The sequence below is a fragment of the Chiloscyllium plagiosum genome, chromosome 25 (assembly GCF_004010195.1).
Source record: "Chiloscyllium plagiosum isolate BGI_BamShark_2017 chromosome 25, ASM401019v2, whole genome shotgun sequence".
NCBI lineage: Eukaryota > Metazoa > Chordata > Chondrichthyes > Orectolobiformes > Hemiscylliidae > Chiloscyllium > Chiloscyllium plagiosum.
This window is the reverse complement of record NC_057734.1, coordinates 37,973,849-37,996,057: the sequence shown is the minus strand read 5'-3', so window position 1 is coordinate 37,996,057 and position 22,209 is coordinate 37,973,849. Positions and strand designations below refer to the sequence as shown.

At 39.8% G+C, this 22,209-nt stretch overlaps 1 protein-coding gene across 2 annotated transcripts in view; it reads right to left on the bottom strand.

Annotated features, from left to right (window-relative positions):
• The window catches only part of srrm4 (serine/arginine repetitive matrix 4), a 388,479-nt gene that overhangs the window by 12,190 nt on the left and 354,080 nt on the right, over positions 1-22,209 (bottom strand). Inside the window, exons 9-12 of one of the 2 annotated variants that reach the window (XM_043715885.1) lie at positions 13,452-13,457; positions 8,446-8,804; positions 7,082-7,297; positions 4,473-4,583 (exon numbers count right to left, since the gene is read on the bottom strand). In XM_043715885.1, the coding sequence (XP_043571820.1) occupies positions 4,473-4,583; positions 7,082-7,297; positions 8,446-8,804; positions 13,452-13,457 (692 nt within the window). The remainder of the gene's footprint in view (positions 1-4,472; positions 4,584-7,081; positions 7,298-8,445; positions 8,805-13,451; positions 13,458-22,209) is intronic. The other variant, XM_043715886.1, reaches the window with a different exon arrangement.

The window sequence follows — 22,209 nt, the reverse complement described above, 5'->3', positions numbered from 1 at the left end:
TCTTGACCTGCAATCTTCTTCCTGACTTCTCCACCCCCACCCCTCTCCGACCTATCACCCTCACCTTAATCTCCTTCCACCTATCGCATTCCCATTGCCCCTCCCTCAAGTCCCTCCTCCCTACCTTTTATCTTAGCCTGCTTGGCACACCCTCCTCATTCCTGAAGAAGGGCTTATGCCCGAAACGTCGATTCTCCTGCTACTTGGATGCTGCCTGACCTGCTGCACTTTTCCAGCAACACATTTTTCAGCTATAGTCCAACAGGTTTAGTTGGAAGCACTAGCTTTCGGAGCACTGCTCCTTCATCAGGTTGTTGTGAAGTATAAGATCATAATTTATAGCAAAAAGTTTACAGTGTGATATAACTGAAATTATATATTGAAAAAGACCTGGATTGTTTGTTAAGTCTCTCATCTTTTAGAATGAACATATTGGTTTCAATTCTTTCACATGTAAATTGCAGAACTTTTTTAAACTTATATTCTCAAGTGAGCTTTAACAATTGGTATCATGTCGGCCCAGATAATGCATTAAAGGTGTGAGGTGCCCTGTGTGAGGCTGTCTGTGCCCCAATGTTCAGACTGATTCTAATCTAAAAAACGGATTGACAGAATCTTACATGGATTCATGCAGTTTTTGAGCAAAATAAAATGTTCATAAATAGGTTGGCACACTTCAGTGAACTAATTCCAATAGCTAAGACAAGACCAAGCCTGTTATTGGGAAGAGAACCAAAAAATAATCTCATTGAAATGAATAAAAAGAGTTGCTTGTTTCACCAGGCATATTGGCTAATTCTGATCCAGGACTGCTTGCAATTGTTCAATTTTTCTTTTTTTTTCTCCATGGGATGTGAGTGTCATTGGCAATGTCAGCATGTTGCCCATCCTAATTGTCCTTGAATTGGGTGGTTTGCTAAACCATTTCTGAAGGTAGTTAAAAATCAATAGCATTTCTTGGATCTGGCGAATTCCACATATAAAGGCCAGATTTCACCCCCTAAAAGATGTTAGTAAGCCACATAGGTCTTCACAGTGATCAATGTTTACAATGATTGCTTTACAATCAACAGTATTAAGACTAGTTGACATTTGAATTTAATTTCCAACAGCTACTGCCACAGATGCATAATTGGAGACAAAAATAAAATTGCAGATGCTGGGATCCAAGGTAGGCTGGAAGAACACAGCAAGCCAGGCAGCAACAGGAGGTGGAGAAGTCAACGTTTCAGGTGAAGCCCTTCTTTAATCTTCAGTTCTTCACTCAAAACGTTGACTTCTTCACTTCCTGATGCTGCACTGATGCATGATTGGGCAGTATGTTTCCAGATTCAGAGAGGTGGGAAATGAATATTGGTGGAAAATGCACCTAACCCACCTAAGACATGCTGTAATTGAATAGGAGGCATTGGGTGCTTCTTTGGCTTGAGAGCAATTTGCAGACTATGAGTTAGGTCTTAAGTTCACTATTCAGACAGACCACAAACATTTGTTTATTTTATTAAACACTAAAGAGTTAGCAAAGAGGCCATGATATGTGCAGACACTTAGCTTAAGATTGAGAAGGTTTGATGCAACAAACTGAGTAAGTATTGTAAGAGAAAAAAAAACAGATTACAGCAGAAGCATTGTCAAGCATTCCTGTAGTGAAAGCCTCAACAAATGGACATAGCTTTTGTCAAAGATGTGGAGACCTATAATTCAATAATGACTACATATCTACCAGCGATCATAAAGATCAAGTGCAATTTAAAGGAACAAACATCATTCATAGAATGTGCTGAAGTCTGTGAGCATTGTCTCAAAGGATGGCCAGAATATGTTCCACATAATCCTATTCTAAAACAATACTTTGAACAATGAAGGCAATTAATGTTGTGGATGAATTGTTGATTTATGATGAGGGATTTGCCATCCCTTGTGTCCTGGATTTGATATACTTCAAAGGTTACACTGAGGTCAATTGAGTATTATGAAAAGCTGTGGCAGAGTGCAAAATTTACTGTGGTGGCCAAGGATCTCAACATCATCAGAAGAAATTATTAAGCTGCTTTATAGAAGAACAAAAAACAAAGAAAATTTACAGCCCAGGAACAGGCCCTTCAACTCTCCAAGCCTGTGCTGATCCAAATCCACTGTCTAAACCTATTTATGTTTGCCATTCATAGGCAGAAGCAAAGTGAACTACTGATGTTGACTTCACATCCTTGCAGATTGTGAGAAGATCTTGGAAAGGACCTCACCAAGCTCAGAGGAAACACATTTCTGATTGTGGTTGACTACTGTTCCAGACTGATAGGATGAAACATGGTCCAACCTCTGAAGTTGTCATTAGATTTCTGATGAAAAGTTTTGCTACGTGTGGAATTCCAGACCTAGCCTTTCCAGCAAATGGCTCACAATTTACTAATGAATACTTCAGGTTACTCAGAGTCCTGAGGATTTGCCCATACATCTTGCTCACCCAAGTCGCTGTGGTGGCTCAATGGCTAGCACTGCTGCCTCACAGTGCCAGGGATCACCCGAGGGCAACTGTCTGTGTGGAGTTTGCACATTCTCCCTGTGTCTGCGAAGGTTTGCTCCGAGTGCTCCAGTTTCTTCCCACAGCCCAAAGTTGTGGATTGGCCATGCTAAATTGCCCATAGTTTCTGGGGATATGCTGGTTAGGTGGATTAACCATGGGAAATGCAGTGTTACAGGGATATGGTAGAGGGGTGGGTCTGGGTAAGATGCTCTTTGGACGGTTGGTATGAACTCGATGGGACAAATGATCTGCTTCCATACTGTAGGATTCTATAAGTTCTTGCAAGCTAATGCTGATGTTGAAACAGGAGTAGGGATAGTAAAGGCCTATTGAAGGTGAATGATGACATTAACTTAGCACTGTTAATATTCTATCCCATGCCAGAATGGTCAGGCTCCAAGTAAATTTTGAAAGGAAGGCAACTATGGACTTAACTTGTTGCTCCAGGGCACACAAATACAACAAATCTCACAGCAGCCAATTTAGAAAGAGTAAGAGGAAATGAGGAAGAGTATGGTGTTAATCAATCAAGAAATTATAATCAATGCCATGGAATACACAATCCAGCAGAACACCAGGAAGAGGAGTCAGTGCGGATGCATGATCAGAATCAACATCTTCATGATCTTACCTCCTAGAGACTGAAAATGGAATACAAAGAAAAACACAGTTGAAAGTCATCTTCAACAGGATGCACCAGTCACTCAGGAAACCTGGAAGATGGCCTGATTAGCAAACTGACATTATCCGGTGATTCATATTCTACACTGCAGAGGTGAACATAAAACCTGGAGGCTTTGGGTGGTTCTCAACTTACTTGTAGGAGGAAGAGAAGATCAGGTAGACTAGGGAAACCACCACAATGGCCGTCTCAGTGACCAAGAGATAAAGGCAGAGACTTGGGGGAGATGTAAGACAATGCATTGGGTAGAATCAGAGAATAGAGGTGTGAATGGAGCTGAGGTATGATTATTATGTAAAGGGGAATTTTAAATATATCAATAATTGAAAGCAGAATTGCTGGGTGATAGTTTTATGTGAAAGTCTCATGCAATGTCTTGCTTGTCATTAAAATATAATGTTTAATAAAAGATAATGTTTCATACAGCCTAGCCTCAGTCAATTGCTATTAACTTCAATGCCGAATATAAATAGATGACAATCATGGACAGAGATAACAGACACACAATAACCAATGTACATATCCCACAGTGTGAATATGATTCTACAGTCTCAAATCAAACTGTAGTCAAGACATGGAACATAATTATGCACAAGGAGATTAAATGATATCCAACAAAGATGATAGCTGTTCATCAATTTTGTGGCTACCTAAGAACCCTTGAAAGTTTGAAAATATTGCAGCTGACACAGAAGCAAGAATGTTCAAGAGAGCACAGGAACCTACTGAGGAGTAAGATTTACTCAATAATGCTGGATAGAGATGACCTATTGTCTTCCAAATGAGCTACGGAGAGTAGAGATTTTATTTGGAATTTGATTAATTACTTAATTTGATTGGAAATTATATATAAACTAATGAAAAATTTGGCAATACTAATCTGCCATGTCCTTTCATAAACAAATGAGTAATTTACCAGCATTGATATTATAATGGCTTGCATTTACCTTGTGCTAGGTGAACTTCTGGTACACCCCCAATTAGCACCTCTGCTTAACCTGTGAAATCATAAAGATCCTCAGTTTCTTCACTCTTATTGGCCGAAAGTGGGATTTGGGAAGACAGATGCCTAAAAGAATCGTTCAACTCAATATCAGGATTGTGGAGAAATGATCAGTGGACGGATCAATTTTCCACTCATTGAATACATCAAGTCTAAAAACCCGGTGAAATGTCCCCTAACCTGGATTCCTGCTGTATTCACTTGCTGTGCAAAGCTATGCACTGGAAACTTAGAGCTGTAAAACAGTTCCTTAAAGTCATTACCTCTGTGGGCTGTATCTTGAATAACTGGGACTGCGTCGTGATCGGGAACTCCTGCTTCCTGGGCTTCTCCTCCTAGACTTTGGCGAATAGCTCAGAGACCGTGAAGAAGACCTGGTCAATCACAAAACAATGACTTTTGATTCTTCATACATTTGTCTTTATATCTCACTGTAACATTGTCAGTCTTTGAGTAGGAAAAGTATTGCAACAACCCAGCTTGAAAATTTAATTGGTCAAATGAATTTGTTTTGCAGTATTCAAGTACTAGAGGGCTTTTTAAATTGCAATATTGTTTGTTAAATTTGTTAAAGTTTGTTAAAATATATAAATCTTTGCTACTGAAATTGTCGACACTCCTTCTTTTATGTTATGGACTTGTTCTAGACTTCCAGAATAAAAGATGAATAGAGTGTCAGGGGTTGTTCACATTTCTAATATTGAAGGTGGTTTTATATTGATGGGAAGCACTCTTTAATATCAATGATTTAACTCAAGGGTGGCAAACAGTTGGATTCTCAGTTAAATCTAAATGCCAGAAGCCAAATTCTATCACTTTAAGCATTGTAAATTATGGCTGCACAGCATTGATTCAATTTGAAACAGCAACTGGAAGAAACTAATAGCAGAGAGAGTGATTCTGAAGTCACACCTTTCAGACCACTGTCCTCCAGGAGTAAAATGGTTGCATTAAAAATGTAGATTAGCAGTGAGCTATTACTCACTTTTAGCAACCAAAGCTAAAGGCAACCCAATTAAGCACTTCGCTAACATGTGGTTCAGAATTACACCAATAGTGCAGAGCTTGATCCCTGTTCAGACTGAGTTACACTTGGGGGCTAACCCCTCACCCTGCTCCACGGCAGAAACTTCAACATAAGGCATGGTTTGTTATCCCTCAAATAATTACAGCATGCTGCTTGAGAAGAAAGAAAATCCCTGGAATTGCAAACTACTTGCTATAATGGTTTTATACAATTCAGAGGCTCAACTATTAAACCACATTCTCGTGAAGTGTTCACATTAACCATGTTTCAAATGGGCTCATGGTATACAAACTGCTTTGTGGTGTACTGTGGAGTTATTGGGTACTCTGTGACTAAAGGTCTCTGTCCTTATCACTTCATCATCAATCATTCCCCAGTAGCAAGACAAAGATTGATAATTGGAGTATCCTCTGACTTTTACGGAATACCATCTTATCTGTAAGAGGCCTTTCAAGATTTTATGTTTTCTTTCCCATTCAACTTATAGACCAGAATCTGATAATGCTAAGATTTTGTTTCAAAAGCAATTTTGACTGGGATGTTGCACAATAACAGATTTCCTTTACGGTGCACTAATTGGGAAATTAAATTAAGATTTATTTGGAGGTTGACAGGCAAGTGGAAGATAGGACACTGGGATCTCACCTGTTCATCTAATAGTATGATGAAAATATTTATGTTCAGGTGGGTTTGTAATTTAACATTAACTTCTGCTGCATCTCAGACAGGGAAGCACATCCTGTTACTTGTTACCTGTCTGGATAAGTCATCATTCACAGATCTTGTTGATATTTAATTGATTGCAACAATGTGCACCACAACTAGAATCCTCTGCTCAGCACTGACTCCCCGGCTTCGTGCCCATGCAAATATCATTTCGCCAAATGATGGAAACCCATAAGACAGTTGAATTAATTCCTGCAGCACATCACGTGCCATTTCACGATGACCCACTGAATTCTTCTCTTGTCTTGGTGCCCCGTGATGAGTAATTTCCCTGACTATGATCTACAAGCAGTCATTCTTTGGATCATAGAATGGAAAACACAGGAAGTCACTAACAAGCTTCCTGTGCTAAATCTCATCGACTGAATGGCAGTTTTTGCACTACCACAGTGCAACTGTTCTTTGTTAAATTGGGTCAAACAGTGTAGTGCTGGAAAAGCACAGCTGGTCAGGCAGCATCCAAGGAGCAGGAGAGTTGATGTTTCAAGCGTAAGTTCTTCATCAAAAATGTGACGCTCCTAATGAAGAGCTAATGTTTGAAACATCAAATTCCGGATGAAGAGTTTATGCTCGAAACATTGACTCACCTGCTCCTCGGTGCTGCCTGATCGGCTGTGCTTTTCCAGCACCACAGTTTTTGACACTGATCTCCAGCATCTGAGAACTCACTTTCTCCGAGTTTGATAAACAGGTTCAGGACAACAATGGTCTCTGCACAGCTACGTTCCACCTTCGGGCAAACTCCTTATCCACTTGTGGAGAGACAGAAACAATGTTGCATTTACCGAGGATTGTCCCCTCTGTAGACTAAGTGGGGGACAAATCGCATTAATCTCAGCAAATGAAGAAGCTATTATTTGGTTTCAGGGATCTGTATTTGCTAAATAACAACTGGGAGTGTCAACCTTGATAATAGTGTCCAAGAGTGGGAAGTCCAACTTGTCCCTCTGATTCAGAGGCAAGAGTGCTCCAAACTATATTAAAGCTGTCTTCTTACCATAGACTGGGATTGAATTTTGGACTTTGTTGCTCTTTAAGGCTCAGTTCCACACCTTTCTCAATTTAAGCCCTTAGGGAGTTCTCATCATTTCATTTCTCTCACCAGATACTTGGACAAACCTTTTCGCAGAAGAATGTGATCTGCTTCTTGAGTATTTTGTGGTTGACTTGTACTCAAGGGAGTGGGAACGGGAAGAACGGCTGGAACTGGCGGAGCTCCTGTCTCGCCCTCTGGTGCTGCGGGAGTCACTTCTAGAACGGTGTCCTTCAGGCGAAAGGGAAGGGCTTCTCTTGCTCTCAGTGACTACTGGCCACACATGTGGTGAAGGTAATTCTCTGTAATAAAGGGGAAAGAAGCTGGTATAAACTTAACTGGCAACATGTTTGATCACGGTGTCATTTATTGCCCCCCACAACTGATAGCAAAATCATGTGACATTAAAACAGGAGAAAGGATGGAGAGGGGAAAAGGTAATTTATGCCAACATGTTCACTTCTTTTACAGACCAGTTTAATGCCATTGTGCAATCTGACTCATTACTTGGTTTCACTAAGAAATCATCTGCAAAAAAAAACACTCAATTCCTTAATCAAATCTATTAAAGGAAAATGAATTACATTAGTTTGAGGTATCAAAGATAAATTCACCACTTTAAGCACCATTGGAAAAGTAACATCCCAACAGTGATGATTCTCATTTTGTAAACAATTAAAGGGTTCAGAAAAGATTTGCAAGGATGTTGCCAGGTTGAAGGGCTGGAGCTGTAGGGAGAGGCTGAATAGACTGGGGCTGTTTTCTCTGGAGTGTCAGATGCTGAGGGATGACCTTATAGGAGTTTATAAAACCACGAGGAGCATGGATAGAGTCAATAGCCAAGGTGTTTTCCCCAGGGTAGAAGAGTCCAAAATTAGAGGGCAAAGGTTTAAGGTGAGAGGGGAAAGATTTAAAAGGCACCTAAGGGGCAACTTTTTCACGCAGAGGGTGTTGTGTGTAGGGAATGAGCTACCGGTGGAAGTGATAGAGACTGGTACAAATATAATATTTAAAAGGCTGGGTATATGAATAGGAAGGGTTTAGAGGCTATGGGCCAAATTCTTACAAACGGACTAGATCAATTTAGGATATCTGGTCGGCATGGAAAAGTTGGGCTGAAGGGTCTGTTTCCATGCAATACAGCTCTTTGACTCTATGACACATTAAGCCATTACAGATAGTCACTTAAGAACTCATGAAACATCAACCATCTACTTTAAGACTATGGTCAGAGGAGAGATGACATTCTGGCTTTGTCCATAATTGCCCTTTCTCTTACATGAACAGCTGCATTTTCTTTCATGATGTTAGGCTAACAGCTCTCTAACATGACAAAGGAGTCAGTATGCCTTCAGATTCCAGTCATTGGCAACGCTGTCTAGTGACTGCTGAAGGCCCTTTAAGACAGCCTCATTTTTTGCAGAACATTTTCACGTGGGAGAAGGTTTACCTCCTGTCCTGCTTGGGCAACTGACAACCTGGTGATGCACTTGGGGACGTGGGCACAGGGTTGCACGGAGATGAGCAGCTTGCCACTGAATTGCCAGAATCTGAACTAGGCTCCACGTCACTAAACTTCAGCTTGCCCGGGGAAATTGTCTGGCGCTCTAACTCTGCACTGCGGTCAAGAGGCTGCCCTTTCTCTTCCTCCATTTGTGATCCTGAAGAGGCGGCTTTAGTCGAGGGGGGTGAAGCTGTGTCATTGCCCGAGTCATAATCTTGGGAGTCGCCGTTCTGGCTCGGGGCACTGTCAAGCTTGTTGCATTCTTCCTTCTCAAGAGCATGCCCAGAAGACCCTGACTTGCATATCTGCAAACAGAAACATTGCCGCTGTTACATTGCATATCCACACTGGGACAGCCTTTAAACCTGAATGATGCACTGTCTACTGTTAAAAGGCACCTAACCCCCAAACACAGAAAAAAATCTTTCCAACATGAAAACTCGTAGATTTAGACATCATGCATTTTTTTCTCAATTTGTTTTTTTAAAAAAAGCATGCGAATGATGTAATAACAAAAGAAGAACTGTAGAAGAGAAGAAAAGAAATAAGCATTTTTTTAAATAAAAAGAAAAATAAATAAATAAGGAAAAAGAAGTATTATGTGAAATAAGGAAAATAGGATGTGCGTACAGGACGACATACTGCATTAAAAAGAGGAAATCAATAGGCCCCAGTAAGCGTGGCATTAGAAAGGACAATGAACAAACATCACAAAATGAGAATTATGTACAAAATAAAGTCGCAAAATAAATAGTCCATCACTTTAACTAAAAAGCCCCTCTGAAAGGTACAGCTTTGTTGTGTTTCCTGCAGAAGAAATCTATTCTCTCCAGCGACCTATATTAAATCCCTAGTCTGCGGGTAGCATCGACTTACCAATCAAGAATTCCTCCTTAAGTAGGTAAGGTGTAAGAAAAAGGGAAGAGCGGGCAACATAAGTGCATCATTAGAGTCTCAAATGACAAGAAAAAAAGACACAAAACCCTATCCAAATCCCTCCAATTTTTTTTCTCATTATTGATTGTTCTCGTTGCTCTATATCCATTTCAATTGTGGGAATATTAACTTAAAAAAATCTAAATTAGGTTTGTCAGCCATATTTCACAATTTCCAATTGACTTGTTGTTAAAATGTTAGCAATGAATAGTGGAGTTTTCAAGCAACAGATTTCAAAGGAACATATTTGCTCTTGCAGCTGTTCACAGGCTCCTGTGATCCCCCAGCGAGGTTTGAGAACTAGATTAACAACGTCATTTGTCAAGTACATTTCCATAAGCTTAAGTAGAAACAGTTAACAGGTTGATTTTGGTGACTGAGCAACCCAGTTAAGTTTTGTGTGGAATTACTGCAGCCTTGTTATTAAAAAAAAAGCAGATTTTAACAATTCAGTCACTGTTGTTGTCAGATCTCAGGAGGGACTTAATATGTTGCCAGTTTCATTTCTACTGCTATAAATTTAGCCTTCTTATGAACTCAAATTATTTTTATCAAGAATGTTTCTTTTCCAACTCAGAGATTAATTGATGTACATCTTATGCAGAATATATGTGAGTCACACACCATTTTAGGAGCTGTAGTTATGGAACTCTCTCTGTCCTGTGCTAATGACACGATTTTATAGATGTTGTCAATACTTCCTTCTTCTCATAACATGGGCTGAAGGGAATGGAAGCAAGCTTGATTTAGTATTTTGATATCAACCAAAATGATTCATAATCTGGAGGTGTGTAAACGTTATCCATTTTACAGTTCAATTTGATAATGTAATGAAGGCTAAGATCACACGCAACAATATTGCTTCAAAAGATGTTCAGGGATATTCTCTCTTTCTATAGCCCATTCATGAAAAAGTTCACACAAGAAAGTGTTTTAATGTGATATTTAAAGAGTCATTAATCCCTTTGTAACCCACGTAATTTTCACATGTCAGCCAGTATGCTACTGATGGCAATTAAATCTCTGAAAGTGCAAATTTTGTATTTTTGAGCAGATTTTTTCTGCTCAAAACAAATTTCCAAACAGGAAATAATTTAGTAAATAAATGCTATTCAGCTTAAACTGAAGCTTTCAGAACTAGGGGAAGATTCAGGTTTAGACTATTTAAATGATAAAGGAAATAAAAGAATCAATGAACAGCAATGAGATAAAGTAAAATGGACTCATGTTCTAAGAGTTTAGAAGAATGACTGACAGTTTACTTGAAATATATAAAATTCTTAGTGGCCTTGATAGGGTAGATATTGAGAGGCTGTTTCCCATGGAAGGAAAGTTCAGATCTAAAGGTCACAATCTCAAGATAAGAAGTTGGCTCTTTAAAGATAAGCTGAATGTTTTATTCTAGGTGTTTGTGAATCTTTGCCATTTTCAACCTGAGGGATATATGGAAGCTCATTATCAGAGTAAAGCTGAAGACAGATACTGATAGATATGTTTTTGCACCCTAAAAGGAATCAAGGACTATGACATAGGATGGTCAGATGGAATTGATGTAAAAGTTGAGCCATGACCATAATGAATGGTGGGGTGATCTGGAGGTCTGATTGGCTAACTCCCTTGCCCTGTTGCTAAACTATGTTCCTGTTAGCTAAACATGTATTTAACCTTGTTTTTTTTTTCTCTGGCAGGAGGAACAGTATCCAGAGCATTACAGGTCTGGGTAACAGAAAATGCTGCTTGAATATTAAAAAAGGAGCCGGGAACAGGAATTATAGATTCCAGAGAAAATGATTAAGAGATGCTGTCAAAGTTCATCCAGAGAGCACAGGGTTCATAAACAGGAGTCAACATTGATTTAAGACCATTATCTAATGTCTCTGAAATCAATTTGCTGAGATAACTCAATTAGTTGATGATCTGAGTTCTATAATTTATCTCGGTTTTCAGAAGACAAATCACAAAGATCTACGTTATAAGGCAATGGTAGTGAAGTGATTGCTTTACCAGATTTGTAATCCAAATGCAGAAGTTCAAATCCCACTATGGAAGTTTGAGAATTTTAAATTCAGATTTTTAAAAATCTGGAAATGAAAACATGATGACAGTAAAAGTGACCAGGCCATTAAAAACCAAACTGGGGGTTTTCAGTAATGCCTTTTGGAAAGGAAATTTACTGTCCTGTCCAGTCTGATGCATATCCTTCAGGAACATTATTAAACGCTGCCTAAAAAAAACCCAAAATCTATCAATGATTGCATTTTTAGGATCACATTCCTTGAGCGTGGTGTCTATGACTGTTCCGAAAAATCAGGCACAATGCTGAAGTAAGGGTGAAAACAAGTAAAAAGTTTTTTTATTGTGCTTTTTCATTGACACATCACTGACATTGTTATCTTTCAGGCTAGGTACTGGGTTGCTTTGAGGTTAATTGATTGCAACTCTTAAAAAACCCCAGAAATTGCTATAAATACTCAGTATTATAACTTTGATTAAATTGCTAATGTGAGTAAACCTGAAATATGCACATTTTCTTCTTCAAAGTGCGACTGAAGCATTGCACAAAGTTTAGAAAAAATCAAAAGGTTGGTTCTATGACATAAGCTATGAAGACAGACTGGTAGATCTGGATTTATTTTAATTTAGAGGAAAGAAAATTGGATTAGTATCTTTGTTGAGTCTTCCAAACACTGAAAAGCCTGGAGAGGGGAGTTGCCACCGGAATTTTGCTTTGAGGAGAGGCAGGGTAAAGTTGAGTGGGTTATGTTTCCTGGAAATGTGTAGGCAAAGTTAATTTCACTCATGTATTTAAAATAATGTGGGGCAAGGTTCTGTGTCAGCGTTAGAGTCCAGAGAAACTGAACATGGTCTTAGAAGCAATAAAATCAAACACATTTAGGCCAAATTCAGGGAATATTTGTTCAAACAGTGATGATGCAGAAAGTCATATACCCAGAATCAATTAAGATGTTGCAAAACAAGAAAGGTTTAAAGAGTTGGCTCTGTTTCTTCATAATGATAACACAGATATGATAAAAATTAACTCAAAGTCTGAAAAAAAGCTTAGAATGAAGTCAACTGTTTTAATGGTTAAACAATTTAGGATTAGAGGCCATCAGCACAAAGTAAAATATAAAAGATTTAGAATAGAGAATGGGTGAAATTCTTTTACACAGAAAGTTGTAAGTAACAGGAATTTATTTTCTTGATTAATTCTTGAGGCAGAAACAATGCCCAATGACAACAGGTAAACCTGATTAAGACTATTTCTTTTAATAATCAATTAATGTTGGTACAGGCTCTTTGGGCTGTTGTAACCGGTTTTTACATGCACTTACTTTGGAAGTTAAAATATTAAGAGATGTGATAAGAAAGAGGGAAATTGAAAACTTGCCTTGTTTAATGTAGTGGAAGACCGAATTGATAAAGTGAATGATTCCCCACTCATATCAAATTACCAGTTCAGTTCCCTGATTCCTACTCTTGTTAAAACTTATTATCTGAGCAGGAGCCCAGAAGAAACAAAGTTAGTGGTTAAGAATTAGAACTGTTAAAACCAATCATCTCTTTAATGTCTAACTTGCATTGTGTATGTGCACTAAGTACACAGGATGACACATCGCTGGCAATGGGTGATGTATACTCTATTTCAAATAAACCTGCAGTTTTTGTTAAATGTATAATTTGAATTAAATATAAGGCCCTAATTGAACAAAAATACTGCTTTTTTCTTCTTGTATAATGTGCCGGTTGGTACAAATCAAACATATAAATGAACTACAACTCCTAAAGTGTTTGCTTACTGATATTTAACAAAGTATAGAAACTTGGCTGGTACAGAATATGATATGGTGTCATTTTTGTCAACTTGACTGGGATCCACATCATAATTTATATCACCCAATCTCTCACACATATTCATACTGCAATGTACTTCCAACTTGCTTTTAAACAACATCTTTAAAATTACATTGTCTATTCCTGTATGCCTTTATGGTAAATTTAGTGATAATACCCACCTTTCCCTTATTCATTTCGAGTGCAGTATTAGAAAGAAAATGTAAACAAAATTTCTAGATTGGCGTGCAACATGAGGAAAGCACAATGATTGTTTAAGTACTGTTCACCACATCTTATATGGAATGCTCTTTAAGCACAATTACTTTTACTTTACAGGTAGCTACATTTTCTTAACACCAATACCGAACTCAATAGGCTGATTGACAGTGACACACACTCATTGTCTGAAAACTAAATCAAGATTGGAACCAAATTAGGGTAGAATGAGGAGCAAAGCAAAGCTGGTTTTAACAGAGAGGAGTGAGTGAATGGCAGCCTAATTCATGAACTATCCCTGTTTTCTTATAACATAAAGTGGTCATTAACACTTTTAATCAGTATTGTTTATGGAAATACGATCTGGTAAACACTTAACCTGCAAAGGAGAATATGCTCTCTGTTGTGATATTGATCTGCAGCCACTTTCAACCCCTTATATGGGTGGAAGTTCTTGGTGTATGAGTATATACTGAGTGGCAACAAGTCTCTTTCCCATAGTTGTATCAGAGTCAGGCTCAAGATTATTCTGATCTGAGGGTCATCTGTGCTCACACTAACATCTCTACTTCAAGCTACTGGAGAGTGACCATGAACAGAAATATTGGCTGAAACTCTTGCTTCCTGTCCTGGGTAGCACATCATCTAATTGGAATATCCATTGTTACACATCACACACTAAGGAGAACCTAGAATCTTACAGGTCCACATGATTTAATGCCATATTGGACTATATAATTGAGGCAAACAGTCTCTCTTATTCTGTTCAGGTCCATTGCACTGATAATTCATTGTGTTGACCAGAGTACTAAGCACTTTCTGTCTGGAATAGTGAGTGAACACAGAGACCCAAATAAGTACCCTCCTTCTGGTCTAATCTATATTAACATGGGAAAAATTTTCTTCTGTCACCTACTCCCTTGGTTATGTGGGCAATGGGCCAGCATTTGGGAATGTGACAAAGGCATCATATTCCATCCATTCTATATGATATGGTATTGTTTGTCAATGTACAGAAATAACAGAGAATTTGTTAAACAGAGTTGAAATAGTGCTTTCTGTCCATTACTGTAAAAAATGGAGTATTGGACCTATGTTTTATATGATTGTTTCTATATTTCTACAAAAATGTTGATAACAGCTAAGTCTTTGGTGGGTATTTATGTTATTGGACTTGGTGACCAGCACTATTTACTGTTCGAACGTTTATATATAAGTTGTGACATAGCACAGCAAAAATGTTATTAAAAATACTAAATCTTGATGGTGTTATTTATGTCATATAAAATATAATTGAAAGATGCAGTTTGGGACCTGCAATTACACTGGAAAATGTTGCCGTTCTATACTGTTGGTGTAAGATTTCACAATACAGCCAACAACTAGCCTAAGCAAAATGAAAATCTCTTGAAGCAAAAATTCCTCCAATCATGTGTTAATAACTTTGCTGCAGATGATGTAATTGTATATTAACATGCTCCTTGCCTGAGTTGATTCCTGCCCAAGTGAAGCACTCTGTCTAACATCTGACTAAGAACTGACTTTTCTCCTGTTGTATCTAGCACCATTCCTTGATTGCTGTTATGTGAGCTCAAATCACAGATAGTTCTGGAACCTTAGACCATGTTGCTGAGCATTAATAGCAAGATTTCACTGCTTGTGGTTTGAATGGAGGGTCTAATTTTCAGACAGTGGGAAGAAAGGCATTCAGAAGTGACTGCTCCATGAAGACCTCAAACCCTAAGTTAGAGGGGTCACATCACTTTGCAAAACTTGAGCTACGTAGGGTGACAAAAACGAACTGGGGATTCCATTTTGAAGGTTGATTATTTGAATGCGAGTGCACACCATCTGCCTAAATCTCAGTTAATGTAAAATATTCCGGATGTATCCAGTGTTATTTAAGGTTCATGCAAATGAATGCTTCCCTGCTTTTGTTTTACACTCCTGGAAATTGCCAAGATTTCCAGATGTTATTTATTTCCCCATTACACAGCCTGTCAATCAAGGCCATCATAGTTATAACCTCTGCATTGAAGCATGTTTCACTTCTGACACATAGGTCATTTGAAATCATTAGTGTCGGTTAATTCCTGCAATGATCTGGTTTGCATGTCATGGCCACTTCACATCAAATGCTGTCATGAAATATGTATGAAAGGGCTGCAGATGTCCAGACCTTGGGGTTTGACAAGAAGTATAAGAGGATACTGACTGCATCTGATTTCTAATCCTGTCCAGCCCTATGCAACATGATCGCTGTTTCATTCAGCTGCCTTTTGCTGGGGAAGCAACAACTGCAATAAATAATGTCCCTCTTCTCAGCTGTTCTGCTGGGAACTAATGTGGACAATCTTGGAATTCTCAAGCACAAGTTGGCCATCGCTCACTGTTGGCCTTAAATGAAAAAAACAATGTGGATCCCTTCGAGGAGACTGAGCTGGTACCAGAGCACTGGGCTGGTACTTGAGCACTAATAATCAATGATACTATCAAGAAAATTGATTGGAGTTTCTGATCCACAATGCATTAAGTAGGGAATGTTGAGAATAGAATGGCAACCTTGATTTAGGTTGATGTTTGCAAAGTTTTACCTAAGTAGGTGACTGGATTTTCAATCACACTGACAATAGTGAAGTCACCATGATCCCACCAGACCAAAGGACTGCTCTCTCATTAGAGAGAGATGACTCATGGTGGTTATCCTGAGGTCACCATACCTCAGGCAAGGAGAGTCCTTCATGGGAACCACAACTAGTATGGGAATTGAACCCACACTGTTGGTACACATCCATATCAAACACTCGCTGTCCAGGCAACTGAGCTATCTGCAATACCCAACTCAGGTATGTGGCTACATGAAGATAAATTGGTTATATCCATTTTTAATAAAAAATTTAAAATAGATAGATCTCCCACATTTATTACCTTGAAGGGAAATACTGCAATGGAGGTTAGAATAGTTATGTTGTAAACAATTATAACAACTTCCAATAATTCTTTAGATTTTAATATTTGCTACAAGGAGAAATAATAAACCTTTCATTTTCAGTTCTTTGCCCGAATTCAGGTCTGACCTATGGCTAGGCCAGGGAGGCAGGTTACAGATCCATCCTAGCCAGGAGTGGAATCGATCCTTGTACCATTGGCACTAACTTGATTCACACAGACTGCTCAATCAACCTAACAAGCCAGAATGACTCCAGCAGAACTGGAGTAGGTTCATAGAGTCATACAGCAGTGAAGCAGACCCTTCGGTCCAACCAGTCCATGCCAAAGATAATCCCAAACTAAGCTAGTCCCACCTGCATGTTCCTGGCTATACCTTCCAAACCTTTCCTATTCTTGTACTTAACTAAGTGTTGTTTAAAAGGTGTATCTGTGCCTGCATCCACCACTTCCTCAGGAAGTTCATGTCACACATAAACACCCCCAGTGCAAAGCATTTACCCTTCATGTCTTTTTAAAATTCTCTCTCTTCTCACCTTAAAAATTAACCCTCTAGTCTTGAATTCCTGTACCCTGGGGGGAAAAACACCTACCATCAACTTTGTCTATACCCATCATGATTTTATAAACCTGTATAAGATCATCTCTGAACCTCCTATGCTCCAGTGAAAAACGTCACAGCCTTCCTTTATAACTCAAACCTTTCACACCTAGCAACACCCTGGTAAATTTCTTCTGAACCCTTTTCAGCTTAATAACATCCTTCCTATAACAGGGAGACCAGAACTGGACACAGTTTTCTAGAAGAGGCCTCACCAATGTTCTGTGCACCCTCAATTTGACTTCCCAATTCCTATACTCAAAGAACTGAGCAATGGACTTGAAACATTAACTACTTTTCTCTCACCACAGATATTGCCAGAGCAGTTAAGTTTTTCCCGAATCCTCCATATCTGTTATACATTTACGTGCATGTTGCAACTTACGATTTTGGATAATCGTGTTAAAGGCTTCAATTTCATTCCACACATGGCTGGCCAATGGTTGGCACAGTGGCTCAGTGGTTAGCACTGCTACCTCATAGCGCCAGGGACCTGAGTTTGATTCCAGCCTCGGAGTTTGCACATTCTCCCCATGTCTGCATGGGTTTTCTCTGGGTGCTCCAGTTTTCTCCCAGAGTCACAAAGATGTGCAGGTGAGGTGGATTGACCATGCTAAATTGACCAGCGTTGTGTAGCTTAGCTGTGCAAAATGCAGTAATAGGGTAGAGGGATGAGTCTGGGTGGGATGCTCTTTTGAGATTTGGTGTGGATTTGTTGGGCCCAATGGCCTGTTTCCACAATGTAAGGATTCTAACTTCACCAATTCTGATCATCTTCCATTAGTGCATGTTAGAAATATTTACAGGTTGTTATGCAACCAGTTCAGCTGCTTTCCTTGGTCATTAAATCTTGGGTTGGAACTTAAACCCAGAGCTTTTCTGACTCAGAAACAGGATTATTATCCACTGTGCCGGAAGACCACCCAGAAATAATTAAGGGGAGAGAAACATTTATAATATAAACATATTTAAGCATACTCATCATTATTTATTGTAAGTTAATTAAAATATTTTTCATAAACTTCCTCATAAACTAAGAATCACCTTGGCTAATCTTATTGTTCATCGGGAGGCCAAACGTAAACTAAGGGAATGGTTCACCAAGCAACTCAGCCGGGCCCGCAGGCGCCAACCGGACTTCCCAGTCACCACCACCTGTTTCAATGCTCCTTCTCACTCCTTTTCCAACATGACCATCCTTGGCCTCCTCCATTGCCTCAACGAATCAAACCTCAAATTGGAGGAACACCTTCTCATCTTCCACCTGGGCAGCCTACAGCCCAGAGCACTCAACATTGAGTTCTCCAAATTCAAGTAACCTCCCTTCCCATCCCCGACTCCCTTCCCAGCCCCCCCCCCTTCCTTTCATTCCTCTCAGCCACCGACTGGATTCATCCCTTCTATCGACCTACCAGGGTGTACCCTCTACCTGTCTCCACCTATCCCCATTTCACCACCCTACCCCCCTACCCCCTTTATCTGCAGCTCCCCTTACACCCACCTCCAGTCCAGAAGAAGGGTTACACTTGAAATGTTGACTTCTACCCCTCCTGATGCTGCCTGGCTTGCTGTGTTCTTCTAGCCTCCTGCTTGACTACCTTGGATTCCAGCATCTGCAGTTTTTTTTGTTTCTAATCTTATTGTTAGCTCTACCTGTGGTTCTGGTACATGACAATCCCTTTCAGGACAAAAGGTAGCTTATTGCATAACATTAGGGTTCAAGGGGATAGTATATTGAGATAGAAAGAGGACTAGTAAAGGGACAGGAAACAGTGAGTAGCAATAAATGGGATATATTTGGTTCGCTAGACTGTAACAAATAGGATGCCATTTGGAATTCTACTTTTGCCCAAGCTATTTATCATTGAACAGAATGCAGCATATCCACGTTTGCTGAAGACACAAAGTGAGGTGAGAAAGTAAGCAGTTGGTTGGTTACAGAGATGCTTTCAAGTGGTGGACAGAGACTGTATGAGTAAACATAAACATTGCAGCAGCAATATGATATGGCAGATTATGAAGTCATCTGCTTTGGTAAAAAAAAAACACAAAAACAAAGAAATATTTTTTGAATAGTGAGAGACTGGCAAGTTCTATACGCTGAGGGACAAGGATATTTTCAGACAAGAGTTAGAAAATTAAAATGCACGTACAGCAAGCAACTAAGAAACCCAATAGAATGTTCATTTTTGGTACAAAGGGATTGAAGTATAAAATAATAGGCTGACTACAATTATACAGGGCATTGGCATGACCATAATCTGCATTTTTGGCTTCCTTCCTTAATGAAGGCTATGCTAAAGGGCATCTAATGAGAAGGTTTTTTTAAAGATTAGATTACATACAGTGTGGGAACAGGCCCTTTGGCCCCTCAAGTCCACACTGACCCTCTGAAGAGCAACCCACCCAGACTCATTCCCCTACACCTAACACTGCGGGCAATTTAGCATGGCCAATTCACCTAACATGCACATTTTTGGACTTTGGGAGGAAACCCACGCAGACACAGGGAGAATGTGCAAACTCCACACAGACAGTTGCCTGAGACAGGAATTGAACCCAGGTCTCCAGCGCTATGAGGCAGCAGTGCTAACCATTGAGCCACCATGCCGCCCTGGATTGATTCTTGGGATCAGTGGATTGGCAGAACAGAAAAGATTGATAGATGGGATCTATATTCCCTGAGGTTTATAAAAAAATGAGACCATGTCACAGTCACATGGGATGTTAGATGTAATTTTATAACAGCAGCTTCAACAATGTGGCAAGAGCAGAGCAAAACAAAACATGGATTTCTGAGAAAGATCAGGAGTTGAGAACATGTTTAAGGACTTCAGAAAGGACAGGGATGTTAGAATTAGTTTATACCAAGGGGGTCAGTGACTAGTGTTCTGAGGACAGGCACAATGCTGATTGATGCAATTAAAACATTTCAACTTCTTTAGGGACTTGACAGGGAAAATGCTTCCCCTGGTTTAAGTACCTAGAATTCAGAGTCACAGTCTCAGGGCAATGGGTCAGCCATTTGGCACTGAGATGGGGAGAAATTTCCTCACTCAAAGCGTTTTAAATCTTTGAAATTCTCTACCTAAGACAGCTATGAATGCCTCAGTCATTGAATACATTCAAGAGAAAAGTCTAGACAGTGTATAGGGAAACATTCCACGACCTACTGCAGAAACCTGATACCGTGGATACGAGCAAACCCATTCATTTAAATGGGAAATTTACCTTCCTGGCAGCCCTCGGTCTCTGGTTCCGGAAGGATCCTTATAATATGTTTGGGTCGCAGTAAACCACAGGTAACTAAAACCGTGGAAAATGGTGGCTCAGTGGTTAGCACTGCTGCCTCACAGCGCCAGGGGCCAGGGTTCAATTCCCACCTCAGGCGACTGTGTGTGTGGAGTTTGCACATTCTCCCCGTGTCTGCGTGAGTTTCCTCTGGGTTCTCTGGTTTCCTCCCACAGTCCAAAGATGTGCAGGTCAGGTGAATTGGCCATGCTAAATTGCCCGTAGTGTTAGGTGCAATAGTCAGGGGGAATGGGTCTGGGTGGGTTACTCTTCGGAGGGTCGGTGTGAACTGGTTGGGCCAAAGGGCTTGTTTCCATACTGTAAGAAACCTAATCTAATCAAAACGATTCTGCGACCATGGTGCGATCGCCCTATATATTTTTAGTTGCTCAGGGATTTAAGGGACAAGAGGATTGTGAAGTTGAGCTGGAAAATCAGCCATGGTCTTGTTAATCACAGAAGTAGACTTGATAGACGTACAATTGCTCTCTTTTCTGAGATTCTTATGTTCTTGTAAGCAGTGCTTGTAAGCTTATTTTGATTGAGATGAAAGATGTAGGTATTAGGGAACTAAACCTGGCAAGCATGAATACAAAACTGTTCGAACATTAACAGTCACAAACATTATAACATCCTGCTTTCATTTGTTTAAACTCCTTGTCTCTAGTTCAGAACCCTCCTCTGTAACCTCCTCTAATTCACTATCCTCTGAGATTTCTGTCTCCTTTAATTCTGAACTCCTACACTTTCCCACATTTAATTGTTCCAGCTTTGGTGGCATTTAGTTGCCCAGGCCAAAGTTTAGGAATACTCTCCTTACATCTTTACAGTCTCTACCTTGTATTGTTCCTTTAACACACTCCTTTACACCAAGTTTTTGCCTACGCTTTTGGTAATTTGACACAATCTCTTTACATAGTGTCATATTTTGTTTTATAATGGTCCTTCAAAGGACCTTGGATGCTTTAAGGTGTTAAATATGTGATTTTAAAAAATGGTTTGTTGCTGTCATTTATTACAGATGGAAGTTCTTTCTACATTGGCAGTAGGTTGCTTCACCCCCCACTTCTGAGCAGCCTGCTGATCACATCTGCGTGACATTTCCATTTTCCACAGTAAACACTCAGTGCCCTTTCCAATTGATATTATCATCAATGGGTCTGTGCATGTAAATGCACTGAGACCCTTACAGCCATTATTGGTCTGAGTCGGATTTACAGATACAACAGAGATGAAAATCCAGCGTCTTCCATCATACATTGCCTATGATACCACATCAGGAAAGGAGTAATGCCATGTTTAAAATCCAAAGGCTGTAAGCGTGCTTTAATAGAGTCATAGAGATGTACAGCATGGCAACAGACCCTTCGGTTCAACCCGTACATGCCGACCAGATATCCCAACCCAATCTAGTCCCACCTGCCAGCACCCGGCCCATATCCCTCTAAACTCCTCCTATTTATATACCCATTCAAATGCTTCTTAAATGTTGCAATTGTACCAGCCTCCACACATCCTCTGGCAGCTCATTCCATACACGTATCACCCTCTGCATGAAACCAATGTCCTGTACAGCCGCAACATGAGCTCCCAACTCCTGTACTCAATAGTCTAACCAATAAAGGAAAGCATACCAAACACCTTCTTCACTATCCTATCTACCTGCGAATCCACTTTCAAGGAGCTAAGAACCTGCACTCCAAGGCCTCTTGTTCAGCAACACTGCCTAGGACCTCACCATTAAGTGTATAAGTCCTGCTAAGATTTGCTTTCCCAAAATGAAACAACTCGCATTTATCTGAATTAAACTCCATCTGCCACTTCTCAGCCCATTGGCCCATCTGGTCCAGATCCTGTTGTAATCTGAGATAACCCTCTTC